Source organism: Eriocheir sinensis, chromosome 33 (genome assembly GCF_024679095.1).
Source record: "Eriocheir sinensis breed Jianghai 21 chromosome 33, ASM2467909v1, whole genome shotgun sequence".
Taxonomy (NCBI): domain Eukaryota; kingdom Metazoa; phylum Arthropoda; class Malacostraca; order Decapoda; family Varunidae; genus Eriocheir; species Eriocheir sinensis.
The window spans coordinates 3,168,752-3,186,443 of NC_066541.1; the positions used below are offsets into that span (position 1 = coordinate 3,168,752).

Genomic DNA, 17,692 nt, shown 5'->3' on the forward strand with positions numbered 1-17,692 from the left:
CGCAAGGTCACATAAAGGAGAGAAGTGGCTTATGAGCACCTCTGTATCGTTTTATTGCATATGTTCTTTTTATCTTAGGTGTTTTGTTACGGCCATTATGAAGTAAGAAATATTTAAGATATCATTTAAAGCTCTCCATGAATATCTCGCTACATAACACTTACTGGTGGTGCTTTCGCCCCGTGGCATCTTAAATACGTTAAAGGGTAATGTTTGCGAGGCGTTATCAGGCAGCTGCTGGGCCAGAGTCTGACATCGGTGCACCGCAAAGTTGAATTTGGAGCCGAGAAAAGGTTCACCTGTCCGAGTCTCCCTTGAGCTCGTCTGTTATGCTTCGAAACCATGACGTCATAGTAAGAGAACTGTCGATGAAGAAGAAAACGAAAATATTCTAGGGGCAACACAAACAAGTAGCTACCGGCCCCAGATACTGCAGCACGGAAGGCATCTGTTACCTGATGTTTTTAATGTATATACCTACGTTAATCTAATGTGAGCTTTTTCTCATTTTTAAACACGTCAAGAATAAACTTTGCCGTGCCTGGGATTGAAAAACGAATGAGAAATAACCAGACGAAAGTATCAGAAGGCAGACCCACGAAGCGATTCACACCGATATAGGTCACAAGAAGGAACATAAGGGAAATAAATTGTATCCAGCGAGATTGGAGTCCAGCATTCTACCCATTAGGAAAAGCTGGCTCAGTGGGGCACCCTACGGCCAGATAGGGGTATTGTTTGCTCTCTGTATTGGGCGGGTCACTACAGTTGGTTGTTAGGGTGATGAACAATATATATTGATATAAACAAGTGCATTGAATATTTATTTAGTGATTCATTAACTTTAATTATGAAATATATCACGCAGCCCGTTTTTACCATTACCTATAAATTGTATGAGTTTTTTTGCAAAAAGTCCAGTTTACCTTAGTGGCCCCTGTAAGAAGTAAGAAAATGACTGAGGCTCGCTGGCTTGCGTGAAGGACCCGACAGGGGCACATTTCTGTTGTTTACCTAATTTAGTCCATAAGACTTCACTTACTAACCATCGGAGTTACAATGATGATTATCAAGTACTAGATAATGGTATGCATTACATGATATTTGAGACTGTCTGTAGGGGAGAGGCGGGGTGGGGCGGGTCGGCGCCGAGAAACGAGTGTCACTTGTGAGGCAGCAGCTGCAGCAGCAGCAGCAGCAGAACCAGTGTGGGCCGAGCCTCCGGAGGTGTGTGACGGGGCCGCTATGGCCGTTGATAACCGCTCAACCTCGGCCCTATTTAAGAGGGCCGAGCAGATTAGGCGTTGGCAGGAGAGTGATACCAATAAACAGGAAATATCCGATAACCACAGGACTCGCAAAGTGAATTTTACCGACGGCTGCATCTTTTTAGCGGCCTGCGCGGCTGGGGACAAACAAGAAGTTATTCGCCTCCTGGAGAAGGGCGCTGACATAGATACTGCCAACGTCGACGGGCTGACGGCCCTCCACGCGGTAAGTGCCCCACGCCCCTCCTGCAGGGCCGCCAGCCACGGGCACGGCCACCCCAGGGCCCAGGGTTGCGTGCTAAAAAGAGAAAATTACGCTCAAAATGAATGGGGCCAGGGGCATCTAGTTTCAAGATGGCCGACCCTGCCGTATTCCAAGTATAAATAACACCTTTCCCTCGTCCCCCGCCCGCCCCGCCGCCCCGCCGCCTCCCCCCCGAGCAGCTGTTTAGAATATTACTGCATTAGTCCACAGGGGCGAGGCAGGGCGGGCTGAGGAGAGCCAGGGAAAGGGAGAAGGAGGGTTACTTAGCCTGTTGCTCCGGGGAAGGCGCCAGCTACCCTTTTTCTCCCCGCTCACTCTCTCTCTCTCTATCTCTCTCTCACTCTCAAGTGTTTACAATTTCATCTGTGCTCCCTGTGTGTGTGTGTGTGTGTGTGTGTGTACTCAGATGGGTCGTGCCCTGGGTCAGGTGGCCCTGCAGTGCCTCAGGGGGTCAGGGTGCCACGGGAATTGCTTGTGTGTGTGTGTGTGTGTGTGTGCAGATTAGTGTACGTGTGCGTGTGTACGTTGACGATAAGAGTGCAGGTGTTATTAATGTGCATTCATTATTTCCTCACCTTTAATCCCCTGCCACACCCTGTAATATGCTATCACACACCTCACACCATGTAATATGCTACCACACACCTCACACCATGTAATATGCTATCACACACCTCACACCATGTAATATGCTACCACACCTCACACCATGCAACATGCTACCTCACACCATGTAATATACTACCACACACCTCACACCATGTAATATACTACCACACACCTCACACCATGTAATATACTACCACACACCTCACACCATGTAATATACTACCACACACCTCACACCATGTAATATACTACCACACACCTCACACCATGTAATATACTACCACACACCTCACACCATGTAATATACTACCACACACCTCACACCATGTAATATACTACCACACACCTCACACCATGTAATATACTACCACACACCTCACACCATGTAATATGCTACCACACACCTCACACCATGTAATATGCTACCACACACCTCACACCATGTAATATACTACCACACACCTCACACCATGTAATACACTACCACACACCTCACACCATGTAATATACTACCACACACCTCACACCATGTAATATATGTACTACCACACACCTCACACCATGTAATATACTACCACACACCTCACACCATGTAATATACTACCACACACCTCACACCATGTAATATGCTACCACACACCTCACACAATGTAATATGCTACCACACACCTCACACCATGTAATATACTACCACACACCTCACACCATGTAATGTACTACCACACACTTCACACCATGCAATATGCTACCACACACCTCACACCATGTAATATACTACCACACACCTCACACCATGTAATATACAACCACACACCTCACACCATGTAATATGCTACCACACACCTCACACCATGCAACATGCTGCCTCACACCATGCAACATGCTACCTCACACCATGTAATATGCTACCACACACCTCACACCATGTAATATGCTACCACACACCTCACACCATGTAATATGCTACCACACACCTCACACCATGTAATATACTACCACACACCTCACACCATGTAATATACTACCACACACCTCACACCATGTAATATACTACCACACACCTCACACCATGTAATATACTACCACACACCTCACACCATGTAATATACTACCACACACCTCACACCATGTAATATACAACCACACACCTCACACCATGTAATATGCTACCACACACCTCACACCATGTAATATGCTACCACACACCTCACACCATGTAATATACTACCACACACCTCACACCATGTAATGTACTACCACACACTTCACACCATGCAATATGCTACCACACACCTCACACCATGTAATATGCTACCACACACCTCACACCATGTAATATACTACCACACACCTCACACCATGTAATATGCTACCACACACCTCACACCATGCAACATGCTGCCTCACCATGCAACATGCTACCTCACACCATGTAATATGCTACCACACACCTCACACCATGTAATATGCTACCACACACTTCACACCATGTAATATACTACCACACACCTCACACCATGTAATATACTACCACACACCTCACACCATGTAATATACTACCACACACCTCACACCATGTAATATGCTACCACACACCTCACACAATGTAATATGCTACCACACACCTCACACCATGTAATATACTACCACACACCTCACACCATGTAATGTACTACCACACACTTCACACCATGCAATATGCTACCACACACCTCACACCATGTAATATGCTACCACACACCTCACACCATGTAATATACTACCACACACCTCACACCATGTAATATACTACCACACACCTCACACCATGTAATATACTACCACACACCTCACACCATGTAATATACTACCACACACCTCACACCATGTAATATACTACCACACACCTCACACCATATAATATGCTACCACTCACCTCACACCATGTAATATGCTACCACACACCTCACACCCTGTAATATACTACCACACACCTCACACCCTGTAATATGCTACCACACGCTAACCCACCTACCCTGTACTTTGTTATCCTATTATATTCTATGCCTTACTGTTCTTGATCCCTTAACATCTATTCCCTTGCCACACACTAATATACTATCACACACCACACCCTGTAACATACTACCACACACCTCTCACTCTGCCAGATTAACCCACCTACCCTACTATTTAATTATTCTTATCTGTCTTATTCTTCCCAATCCTTTATCCAACATTATTCTCCAGCCACGCCCTGTAATATGTCACCACACACCTTACACCCTGCCATACTTGCCTACCTACCCTGCTCTTATCATATTATCATTCAGTACTTTACCTTACTCTTCCCAGTCATTTAGCCAACATTGTTTCCCTACCACACCTTGTAATACCACTCTACACCTTTTACCCTGCCATACCCACATACTCACCCTTCCCTTGTTACGTTACACTTCCATACAATATCGTACCTTTATACAACATCAACTCCCCTAACACACACACACACACACACACACACACACACACACACACACTGTACTATTATCATCCTTTCTTACACTGCCAAACTTTTACCCTGTCATATTCCCCATTCTGTTACTATACCTACCTACCATTGCCCCCCTGTTACATCTCCTCTCTCCCCTGTAACATCCTTTTCCTCCCCTGTAAGGGCACATTAATGATGAGGGGAAGGGAACTACATGAGTTGCCACAAAATATGAAACCTAAATTGTCTGAAAAATATGTAGTAACTTATTTATTTTTATTGTTTATGGGTAGAAATGAAGACTAGTTTTGTGAACCGAATTTAAGATTTTAAAGAAAATATTAATAATGAAGAGAAGGGGACTGAAAGAGATGCTACAAAATGAAAAAAAGCTAAATTCTCTTAAAAATATATGGTAACTAAATTTTCTGTGGCTGTAAATATATATGGTTAGTTTTGTGGTGTGTGTTCCTTTGCCTTAGAAATATATTGATAAGATGTTACTTTAGATGTATCATGGAAGTTATTAAATTTTTCTTATCAGCTGATGTCTGTTGTTGTTGTTTATGGCAGCAAGTGTATTGATTCTGCCTGCGCACAAGAAGAGTGTGTTAAGGTGGTTTATTTTGGTGATTCATGGTTTATTATCCATTTGTTTGTCTATATTAAGCGTGTGGTTATTAAATGTTGGCACCACAGAGTTATATATGTATATAACTCTGTGGTTGGCACACACACACACACACACACACACACACACATTCTCTCTCTCTCTCTCTCTCTCTCTCTCTCTCTCTCTCTCTCTCTCTCTCTCTCTCTCTCTCTCTCTCTCTCTCTCTCTCTCTCTCTCTCTCTCTCTCTCTCTCTCTCTCAACCTACCAATTGTTCAAGTTCTATATAGCCAATCTGCTTTGTGTGTTTCCCTTCAATATTCTTGTGTTCTTGAGTCTGAATACTTAAATGTCCTGAATATTTGCTATTTTTTATTTTACGTTTTTCTTATTGGTTCGTGTTTTCTGAATACTTGTTATTGTGTAACTTTTCTTTAGAGAGTGAAGTTACTGGTGAATAAATTTAATGTTTTTTTCTTAGGGCAGAGATAATGGTAATAGTTTTAATGTTTTCTGTAGAGGGCGAAGTTAATGATATAGGATTGGTTTAACGTTTTTTAAAAGAGGCGGATTTAAACGTTTCTTTATAGAGGCGAAGTTAATGATGCTATATAATTGTTTTAACTTTTCTATCAGAGGGTGAAGTTCGCGCTAATAGTTCTCACGTTTTCTGTATAGACAAAGTTGATGGTGACTATCTTTAACGGCAATCATCCAAATGGCTCAGCTTTATGAAGTGCCCAATGAGTCCAAGTGGAACAGCGTTTAGCGTCAGTCCATGTGACATATGCGTGTCGCTTATAAATGTCTCGGTTTAACTGTTCTAAAGATCGGTCCCCCCTCCCTCATAATTCTGATACTTGACATTTCCTATGGCACGTGGTTGTAATTAACGGTGCCCACACACCCTTACCTGTCCCTGGGGTGAGGTAGTGAGTGTCCCCTCCCCCTCTTCTTCCTCTTCTGCTTCCTCCTCCTTCTCTTCTTAGAACTTCTTTTCTTCTCGTCGGGCCTATCTTCTTCCGCGTTTTCTTCTTCTTCTTCTTCTTTCTTCTTATCCTTGCCTTGTATACCTCATATGTGTAGAACAAGGCCGAGTTATCATGTTTAGAAGTAATTAAAAATGGTGTTAGGCTATTCATTATTATGCCTCTAGATAATTAATAGAATACCGGTATGGATTAGGCTATTATTTATCAACATAGGTAATTATTGGCTGTGGGCAAGGCTATAATTTGTTATGTTTAGAAGTAATTATTAGGGTACCTTATTATTTGTTTCTTTAATATATTTCCTTTCGTGTTATTGGCAAAACTATTATTAATGCCGTCTTCCATTTAACGTAACCCGTTTCTGGGTCGTGATCTGTAGAGTCCCTTGATAGATAGAGTCCCGACAACCTAAGATTTGAACGCCATTATTGGCCCTGTTTTCGCCGCGAGTGTGTGTGCTAGCGTTTGAAAAGCGCGGCGAAAACAGGGCCACTAATGGCGTCCAAATCTTAGGTTGTCGGTGCTCTATAAGGAACTCTACAGATCATGACCCAGAAACGGGTTACGCTAAATGGAAGAGGCTATAATACGGTACTCTAAACAATATCTCTTACACTGATAATTATAATACTGTTCTTTGCCCCTTCAGTGGCTTTACGTAACACCGATATAACGACTCGCTCTAGCTACTCATTATTATTATTATTATTGTTATTATTATTATTATTATTATTGTTGTTGACCTATAATTATCACCATTATTGTTATTATTGATTATGAATACTTTGAGGTCGATTGCTACTTTGTCGGGTAAAACATAAATGGGTTGTTTTTACGATTTTGCTTCGTCATCTGCCTTTTTTTATTTTCTTCTTCAGTTTTATCTTACTTTTCGTTTTTTTTTTAATTTTTCATAAACATTTCTTCTATTTTTCTTCATTTTTCTTTTTCTTCATCTTCTTGCCATTCCTACCATTCCTGCCGCACTACATTACGCATTCTCTCATCCCTCATACTATATAATTTTCTTGCCTTGAATTGTCTCTTCCAAACACAAGGAGGGGCCTGTTCATACACTATATCATATGACACATTGTTTGGCTCATATAATACACGCGAGGCAAGGAAGGCAGTGACGAGGAGGAGCGTGTAGGGGGGAGGAAGCAGAGGTGAGGAGTGAGAAGGTTGGGGAAGACGGTGAGGTGAAAGGGAAGAAGAGGAAGGTGGAAAGGGTTGAGGAGTGTGTGAGAGAGAGAAGAGGAAGAGGAAAGGAGTGAGATGAAACGATAGGGAAGGGAGACGAGGTGATTAGTAAGAAGGTAAGAGAGAGACAAAGGAGAGGTGGAAGTGGAGAAGAGCGAAGTGGGAAGAAGGGAAACATGAAATAAGTGAGGGATGGAACGGAAGGGAAGGGGGAGGGAGGTGATGAGTAAGAGGGTAAGGGAGAGACGAAGGAGAGGGAAGAAGGGAAACATGCAATACTTGAGTGGTGAAATAGAAGGGAAAGGGGACAGAGGTGATGAGTGAGAGGGTAAGGAAGAGACGAAGGAGGGAAGGGAAGAAGTGGGAAGGGTTGAGGTGTGTGAGACGAAAGGGGAGAGGACAGAAGTGATGAATGAGAAGGTAAGGGAAGAGGGTGAGCTAGAGGGAAGAAGTGGGAAGGGTTAAGGTGTGAGATAGAGAGAAGAGGAAAGAAGTGAAGGAGGAGACGGAAAGGGAAGAAGGAAGAGCAGAGGGTTACTATTGCATTTTAAAGGAAAGAAAGCGGTGTTGTTATATATATACAAGTGTGGCTGATATGATGCCTTGAAGATGCGGGTCACACACACACACACACACACACACACACACACACACACACACACACACACACACACAGGGCTGCTATGGCTTGCCCCGTGTGTGTGTGTGTGTGTAGGTATACTTAAGGGTGGGGCGAGAGGGAAATGGGCGGGGCAGGGGTGGGGTGGGGGTTGTTTACATCCTGGCTATGGGATGAGAAGGGGGGGGGCAGGCAGGCAGGCTGGGTTATGCTGTTCACTCCTCTCCTTCTTTCTTCACTCCTCTAAACTTTTTTTTTTCTCTGTAGTCACATCCCCTTCTCTCACTCCTCCCTCCTGTTCTTGTTCTTCCTTTTTCTTGTTATTGTTGTTTTTTATCTGTTCTTTTCTTCCCTTTTTATTCTTTGTTCTTGTTCTTCTTGGGCTTATTTTTCTTCTATTTTCTTCTTTGTTCTTGTTCTTCTTGGGCTTATTTTTCCTCTATTTTTTCGTTGTTCGTGTTCTTCTTGGGCTTATTTTTCCTCTTCTTTGTTCTTGCTCTTATTCTTGTTTTTGTTCTCGTCCTCCTTCTCCTCTTCCTCCTCCTGTTGCTGTTTGTTTTTCCTTTGTACTCCTCCTCCTCCTTGGGCTCAGGGGAGTGGGGAGCCGCACGTTTCGTCCCCATGTTTTAGGCGGCGGGGCGGGTGTGTGTGTGTTTTGGTATTCCGGCGTGGTGCTGGAAATAGAAAAGTTGGGGCTGGTGTTTTCAGGTTGCCCCGGCCACTGGTGCTGCTGTTATTTCTCGTTGTTGTTGTGACTGGTTGTTATTGTGTCGGTACTGATCGAAATGCTCCAGTTACTATTGTTTTTTGTTATTGCTGTTGTTGATGATACTATTCCTACCACCACCACCACCATTACTACTACTACTACTACTACGATTTCTTTAAGCGCGAAATCAACAACAATAACACCATATATGTATCACCACATCTAACCATTATCCTCCTCCTACTACTATTACTGCAACTACTACTACTACTACTACTACTACTACTACCACCACCGCCACCATGACTACCTAACGCCTCATCATCTTACCTTTGCGTGTCTCCCCCTCACATTCCTACATCCAGTCCATCACCGCCACCACGTGTTACTTTAATGTCCAGGTGCAAAATTTACCTGTCCCCTTTTTACCCCTCGCTGGGCCAGGTAGGGGGCGCTTAATTGGCCCTCCGTGAGAATTTCAGGAATGAGGGCAGGTGAGAGGGGAAGGTAGGGTAGGGTTGGGAGGGAGGGGTAGGAGAGGGAAAGGTGAGGAATGTATAGAGGGGAAGGGAAAGTAAGGGAGAGTAGGATGAGGAAAGGGAAAGAAGGATGAGGAGGGAAAGAGAATAAGGGAGAGGTAAAAATGGGAAAAGGAAGGGGAAGTAGAGAAAAAAATATGAAAAGTGAAGGATATATAGAGAGAAGGGAAGATGGAGGAACGAATGAGAGTAATGAAAGAAGAGGATAAGGGGAGGAATGAAAGAGAATAAGGGAGAGGGAAAAATGGGAAAAGGAAGGGGAAGTAGAGAGAAAAAAAGATGAAAAGTGAAGGATATATAGAGAGAAGGGAAGATGGAGGAACGAATGAGTGATGAAGAGAAGAGGATATGGAGAGGGGAAAGGGGAGGAAGGGAGGTCGAGGGGAAAGGTAAGGAATGAAGGGAAGGAGGGAGGGAAATAACTTCTGACCCGAGGAATGTTTGCCATGCGGTAGTGAAGCCAATTAAGTTAAGAAGGGTATATATTGCAGTACTCCATCTTGCCCCCCCCCCCTCCTCCTCATTTGTTTACTTTCATTTTTTATTTGTTTGTCTCTCTTTACCTACTCAAACCTTTTCTAGTTACTCATCCTTCTTTCTTTCTCTACTTACTCAAATTTTTATGTTTGTAGTTATTCCTCATTCCCCCTCTGTATTATCTTTCTCTTCCTCATTATCCTCCTCCTCCTCTTTTTTTCTTTCTTTTTTCTTTGTTCTTTCATTCTTTCTTTAACATCTCAAACTTATTTCTCTTGTATCTCATTCCTCCTCCTCCTCTTCCTCCTCTACCTCATTATCCTCCTCCTCCTCCTCCTCCTCCTTATCATGTTCTCCTCCCCCATTATCTCTTATTCTATCGCCTTCTCATATTTTACTCCTGACATTTAAACTTTCTCCTCCTTTATATAATTTTCTCTCCATTTTCCTCTTGTTTCCCCTCCCTCCCTCCCTCCTCTCTCTCTCTCCGAACCCTGTTTCTCTCCTCACAGTATATTGCTTCTCTATTTTTGAGGTCTTTTATGTAACATTCTCTCTCTCTCTCTCTCTCTCTCTCTCTCTCTCTCTCTCTCTCTCTCTCTCTCTCTCTCTCTCTCTCTCTCTCTCTCTCTCTCTCGTTTTTCCTTCTGCATCTATTCATTGTTTCCTTCCTTTTCATTATTTTTCTGTATCTTTTTTTATTTTTTCTACATTCCTTTGTTTCTTCCTTTCTTCACTAATTCTCTTTCTCTTCCTTCCTTCCTCCTCAATTTACTCTTACTTACTTTTTTCTGCTCTTTCTTTTCTTTGTTTTTGTTTGTTCCTTCCTTCACTAATTCTCTTTCTCTTTCCTTCCTCCTCAATTTACTCTTATTTCCTTTTTTCTGCTCTTTGTTTTTGTTTGTGCCTTCCTTCCTTCACTAATTCCCTTGTCTCTTCTATCTTCCTTCATCTTTAGTTTACTCTTATTTCCTTTTTTTTTTTTTTCTCCTCTGCTCTCCCCGTTCCTGTTGCCCCCCCCCCTCTCTCTCTCTCTCTCTCTCCGCTCCCCCACGCCACACCTAGTCCTCCCCACTCACCTTACCTGTTATTCTACCTTTCCCTCCCCCCCCCCCCCCGCTCTTTATCCTATCACTACTACTACTACTACTACTACTTCTACTATTACTATTACTACAACTTCTACTACTATTTACTTACTACCTACCTGTTTGTTTACTTTCCTTCCTCCCTTCCTTAACTTTCTTCCTTTATTTCCTACCTTTCACCCCCATTTCCTTCTCTTCTTCAGCCTTTCCTTCCTACCCTCCTTCATTACTTCTTTCTTTCCTCTCTTCTTTCATTTTTCCTCCTCCCTTTTCTGCTTTCCCTCAGTCCTTCCTCTTTTCTTTCCTTATTTGCTTCCTCCTTTCCTTCCTTCCTCCTTTCCTCTCTCCCTCCTTTCCTTACTCCCTCCTTTCCTTACTCCCTCCTTTCCTTCCTCCCACCTTTCCTTCCTTCCTCCTTCCCTTCCTTCCTCCTTCCCTTCCTTCCTCCTTCCCTTCCTTCCTATCATTCTTTCTTTCTTTTTCTTTCTTTCTTTCTTTCTTTCTTTCTTCCTACCTACCTACCTACCTACTTACCTACCTACCTACCTACCTACCTACCTACGTACCTATCTTCTTATCACCACCATCATCAACAACAACAACAATAGGAACAATAACTGATAAAAGCATATTGACTTAACTATCCTGTGTGTGTGTGTGTGTGTGTGTGTGTGTGTGTGTGTGTGTGTGTGTGTGTGTGTGTGGAGGCCTCGTGAGCACCTGTGGCCGCCGCTTCTTGGGTTACTCTTCTTCGTGGTCTCATATTCTCTCCTCCTCCTCCTCCTCCTCCTCCTCCAACTCTTCCTCTTGACTGCAACTCCTTGACATACCTAGCCTACCTTTCCTCTCCCTCCTTCCTTCCCTCCTCCTTCATCACCTCCTCCTCTTCAGTACCTCCTCTTCTCCCTCACTCTACCTCACCTCCTGCGTATTTCGTCCTCCTCCTCTTGCCCTGTACTCTCTATCTTTCCTTTCTATTTCCTCTCCTTCCTCTCTTCCTTCCCTCTCTACCTTCATTGTCCCTTTTTCCCCTTTCCTTCTTTCTGCTTTCCTTCCCTTTCCTCTTATGTCTTCCTTTAGCCCTTTGTCCCTCTCTATTTCCTTTCTATTTCCTTTGTCCTTCCCTCTTCCTTCTTACTTCCATCATTCCTTTTTTCCCTTTCCTTCCTTCCTCTCTCCTTACCTCGCATGCCCTCCTGTAACTTCCCGTCCTTCCTTATCCTATCTTCTTCCTTCCATTTATTTTCTCCTTCCTCCTCCTTTCCTCCTCTTTACCTCCATCTCGTTTCCCTGTTCTTCTTACCTCCATCTCGTTTCCCTGTTCTTCTTTCTACACCCCCTCCCCCCCATTTTCCCCTCAGTCATGTCCTCCGTCATTCTCCTTTCTCCTTCCTTCTGTTTCCTCTTTTCTTCTTTCGTTACCCTTTTCTTCTTTCTCCCCCCCCCTCCCCACCTTCCCCTCTGTTTTATGTCCTCCTTTCGTCCTTCGTCTTTTTTACTTCCATTCTTCTTCCTTCTTTGTACCTCCATAGACAGACAGAGGTAATGATATACACTGTGATTGGTTTGCGTAATGGTGGCGCCTTTATGAAGGAGCCAATTGGATGCTACGTTTTGTTGTTGTTGTTGGTGGTGATGATGGTGGTGATAGTGAAGGTGGTGGCGATGATGGTAATGGTGGTGGTGGTGGTGGTGATGGTGGTGACGTGGATAATCTAATGTGTGGTAGTGGAGTCACGCGGATTAGAGAGAGAGAGAGAGAGAGAGAGAGAATGTGGACTAATATTAGCCGCTGTAGCTAGGCTTAATTAAACTCCTGTCATAGATAGGTAGGCAAATATACACGTCATTCCATCTGTATGTATGTATGTATAGGTATGTAAGTAGGTATGAATGTATAGATGTATTTGTAGATGTAAAATTAATTAGTATATCACGAGTTTATTTTTTATCGCTAGTGTGTGTGTGTGTGTGTGTGTGTGTGTGTGTGTGTGTGTGTGTGTGTGTGTGTTGGGGAAAGCGTAAAGTTGAGAGAGGCGGAAAAAAAACATTGAGGAGGAGGAGGAAAACTTGGGGTTGGGGTGGGGGGGCAGTAGGTTAAGACATTCGCTATTAGAAGGCAAGAGTGATGGGGTTGGGTGGGGGGTGGGGGTAAGAGGGAGGGGGGGAAATGGATGGGGGGAGGTGTTGAGGTGAGGGGTGATGATGGAGGGGGGGGAGGTAAGGTCAGGGAGGTTGAGGTAGGTTTGTGTGTGTGTGTGTGTGTGTGTATTTATTTGTCTGTATTTTTGTTTAAATAATTAAATGCAATAGTTATACACGAAGTCTTAACACACACACACACACACACACACACACACACACACACACACACACACACACACACACAAGCAGACACAGACACATGAGGGGTTGACCTCGCTAACACCACCATCGCCACTACCATATTAAGACCCTCTCCTCCTCCTCCTCTTCCTCCTCCTCCTCCTCTGATTCATTCCTTTATTGTCCTTACGTCATTCCTTTCTCATTCTAATGGGCGATGGTTCACCTGGATTTTTACGTGGGAAGGTGTGGTGAGAGGGAAGGTCTCTCTCTCTCTCTCTCTCTCTCTCTCTCTCTCTCTCTCTCTCTCTCTCTCTCTCTCTCTCTCTCTCTCTCTCTCTCTCTCTCTCTCTCTCTCTCTCTCTCTCTCTCTCTCTCTCTCTCTCTTCATTGCTTATTCATTTATCTTTTTTCAGTTCAAATTTTTTTTTTCATTTATTTATTCTTTCAATGCTAGTCTGCCCCACCCTCCTCTTTTCTCTATCTCCTCCTCCTCCTCCCTCTCCTCCTCTTCCTTTTCCTGCTCCTCCTTCTCCCCCTCCTCCCCTTCATCATTCATTCTTATCTTAACATTTATTCTCTGTTTTTCCTTTTCTCTTTTCCTTTTCTTGTTTTGCTTAATGCTATTTTTGTTTTTGTTCTTATTCCTTCTGTCTCATATTCCTTCCCCGCTCCTAATTTTCTTGTTATTCTTGCCATTATTATTTTTTATATACCTTCGTTTTTCTTTCTTCTTCTTCTTCTTCTTCTTCTTCTCTCTTCATCCTTAGTGCCCAAACCTCAAGGCCATCTTACCACCACCACCTCCTTCACCCTTGGGATAAGTGTGTGTGTGTGTGTGTGTGTGTGTGTGTGTGTCGGTTTAGCTGTACATGAGTCAGAATTATTATATCTAAAAATAAGGACACACATTTGAGGGTTAAACGCCAGACTGGTAACAATGACGAGCTAATCTGCATACAAAGTGTAGCCAGATAAGTGGATGAACCCTTTGTTGTCTGTCTGTTACCTGTAATTGTTAGGGTTCATTATGTTATCTACCTCATCTTTCTACTCTGCTCTGCCTGGTCACAGTAATTAGCAGGTGGTTATGTCATTAGTACACCTGGGAATTGACCTTAATTAACCTTGGCTTATATCAGTAATTGAGGAGATGATTTATTAGTGTCATATCTGTTATATATTACAGCTATATTTTTACGCTCATTATACTTTTTGTGAGATGTAAAACTAATAAGCGTCGTTTCCTTTTTTTTTTCAATGTTTGTTTTTTCGTTTCTATTTTTTTCTTTCGTCAGGGTTATACAATTAGTCATCATTTTCTTTTCTCCTTTTTCCTTTTCCGTTTTTTCGTAGTGTGGGCGTAACCTTTACTTAGCCAGCCACTTGTCATCCTATTGAAACGTAGGGATATACACTCTCTCTCTCTCTCTCTCTCTCTCTCTCTCTCTCTCTCTCTCTGGGTCTGTTTGGTGTAAAGTTTCTTTATACTATCTATCTATCTATCTATTTGTATCTATCTGTGTCTATGAAAAGAGATAATGGGCAGGTTAATAATGGTAATAATAGTATGGAAGAAGAGAAGATCAAGATGTGTTTAATAATAATAATAATAATAAAATAATGATATTGAAGAAGAGAAGATCAAGATGATGTGATAAAGAAGAAAGGGAATTTAAGAGGAGTCATTAGGGGAGGAAGAGGAGGAGGAGACAAGGCTATTAAGTTTCCTCCATATCATTTCTCTTAGTAATGGAGGTAAAGTTTCCTTCAGTCCTCCTCCTCCTCCTCCTCCTCCTCTGTGTGTGTGTTTAGGTATGTAGGTATGTATGCGTTTATGTATATATTTTTATGTTTGTGTGCGGATAAGTTTAATCTGTATAAATATACTAAAAGCAAATGTATTAAAACTCTTATTCCCTCTCCATTACTCTTTTTTTAACTTCTTTTTCTCCCAGTAGCACGATAAATAACTTACCGACACACACACACACACACACACACACACACACACACACACACACACACACACCCTGATCCATCATGTATCATTGTTCACTTGCTTGTCAAAAAACAGGAAGTGCTGTCCCACCCAACGTAACGCTTCCACACACACGCCTGCATTTGGCGACGCTAGCGGGACCCGAGCCTCTCCCCGTCGTTTCCTGCGAGGCGAGATGCTGCTCCCTTAACGTAGCAATTTGTCGTGAACTTAGATGAACCAGTGTCTGTCCACGGCATTTTCTGGCTGACACGAGATATATTTTGCCTAACGTCATGCCTATTGGAACAGTATGGGATCATGATAATATTCCCGATGTTTTCTGCCGGCATGAGATTATGTTTGCTATTGTAGGTTTATTTAGATGGGGTTCCTTAAGTACCTTTTTTCCTTTTTCTATTTTTTTCTTCTTTTATATGTGTTGTGTATAGCGTAACAGTCTTCGAAGTGGTTGCGTTAGTGAACAAAAAAGCTAAGATGTTGTCTACTACTACTACTACTACTACTATCACTGTGCTGCTAAAATTAAACACCTTACTCACTTCTCCTCCTCCTCCTCCTCCTCCTCCCACTCGGTAATTATAGGAGGGGTCTTTTAACACCTGTGTGTGTGTGGGGGGGGGGGGGGGAGCTATTTAGAGGGAGTCACCTGTTGGTTTTGATTCACCTGGGGAGGGGAGGGGGATTAACACCTGCCTCAACACCTGTCCGAATGCCCTTTCTATTTTATTTTATTTTACATATTTATTTGTTTTGCTCTGTGTTTTTGTTTGCTTTTTGTTTATGTATTATTATTTTTGTTACACACACACACACACACACACACACACACACACACACACACACACACACACACACACACACACACACACACACACCATTCTCCTTGCCCTCACACCCCTCATCACGTGCCCATTGTTCCTCCTCGGGCTGTGAAATCTCTCTGTTCTCTCTCCCCTCCCTCTCTCTCCTCCCTCCCTCCCTCCGTGGATTCCTCTTGAAGGGATGGAGAGACGAAGAGTAACTTGAGAGGTGTGTGTGGCTATTGTTTTGTTATTGTTATTTGTGGTGCCTCCCTTCCATGCCCTTCACTCCACTCTCCTCCCTTCTCTTTCATTTGCCTTCACTTCCATTCTTCCTCTTTCCTTACCTTCTGTTTCTTCTGCATTCCCTTCACTTTCCTTCTGTTCTTTTCCCTTCGCTCTCTTCCCTTCTCTTTCATTTGCCTTCCTTTCCATTCCTCCTCTTTTCCTACCTTCTGTTTCTTCTGCATTCCCTTCCCTTTCCTTTTATTCTTTTTCCTCCTTTCCCCTCTCCTCCCTTCTCTTTCGTTTGCCTTCCCTTCCATTCCTCCTCTTCCCCAACCTTTTGTTTCTTCTGCATTCCCTTCCCTTCTGTTCTGTTCTTTTCCCTTCACTCTCTTCCCTTTCCCTTCCCTTCCCTTCTGTTCTTTTCCCTTCACTCTCTTCCCTTTCCCTTCCCTTCCCTTCTGTTCTTTTCCCTTCACTCTCTTCCCTTCTCTTTCATTTGCCTTCCCTTCTCTTCCCCTACCTTCTGTTTCTTCTGCATTCCCTTCCCTTCTGTTCTGTTCTTTTCCCTTCACTCTCTTCCCTTTCCCTTCCCTTCCCTTATGTTCTTTTCCCTTCACTCTCTTCCCTTCTCCTTCATTTGCCTTCCCTTCTCTTCCTTCTCTTCCCCTACCTTCTGTTTCTTCTGCATTCCCTTCCCTTCCCTTCCCTTCTGTTCTTTTCCCTTCACTCTCTTCCCTTCTTCATTTGCCTTCCCTTCCATTCCTCCTCTTCCCCTACCTTCTGTTTCTTCTGCATTCCCTTCCCTTCCCTTCCCTTCTGTTCTTTTCCCTTCACTCTCTTCCCTTTCCCTTCTTTTCCCTTCACTCCACTCTCCACCCTTCTCCTTCATTTGCCTTCCCTTCCATTCCTCCTCTTCCCCTACCTTCTGTTTCTTCTGCATCCCTTCCCTTCCCTTCCCTTCTGTTCTTTTCCTTCACTCTCTTTCCTTTCCCTTCGTTTCCCTTCACTCCACTCTCCACCCTTCTCTTTCATTTGCCTTCCCTTCCATTCCTTCTCTTCCCCTACCTTCTGTTTCTTATGCATTCCCTTCACTTTCCTTCTGTTCTTTTCCCTTCACTCTCTTCCCTTCTCTTTCATTTGCCTTCCCTTCCATTCCTCCTCTTCCCCTACCTTCTGTTTCTTCTGCATTCCCTTCCCTTTGCTTCTATTCTTTTTCCTGTCCCACTCTCCTCCCTTCTCTCTTATTTGCCTTCCCTTCTCTTCCTCCTCTTCCCCTACCCTCTGTTTCTTCTGCATTTCCTTCACTTTTGTTCTTCTCCCTTCACTCCATTCTCCTCCTTTCTCTTTCATTTGCCTTCCCTTCCATTCCTCCTCTTCCTCTTACTTTACCTTCTCGTAGCTTGCATTCCCTTTCTTCATCTCCGCTCTGTTCTCCTACATCTTTTTTTTTCTCTTCCGTTCTTTTCTCCTTTCTCCTCACT

The 17,692-nt window shown here is 43.3% G+C and overlaps 1 protein-coding gene across 16 annotated transcripts in view; it reads left to right on the forward strand.

Moving 5' to 3' along the window:
- Positions 1 to 1,182: 1,182 nt before the first annotated feature.
- LOC127006556 (protein phosphatase 1 regulatory subunit 12B-like) overlaps positions 1,183 to 17,692 on the forward strand; it is a 162,392-nt gene continuing 145,882 nt past the window's right edge. For 11 of the 16 annotated variants that reach the window (XM_050876533.1, XM_050876538.1, XM_050876539.1 and 8 more), the window contains exon 1: positions 1,183 to 1,494. In XM_050876533.1, coding sequence (XP_050732490.1) covers positions 1,246 to 1,494 — 249 coding nt within the window. In that variant the 5' untranslated portion in view covers positions 1,183 to 1,245. The remainder of the gene's footprint in view (positions 1,495 to 17,692) is intronic. The other 5 variants (XM_050876544.1, XM_050876547.1, XM_050876548.1 and 2 more) reach the window with 2 other exon arrangements.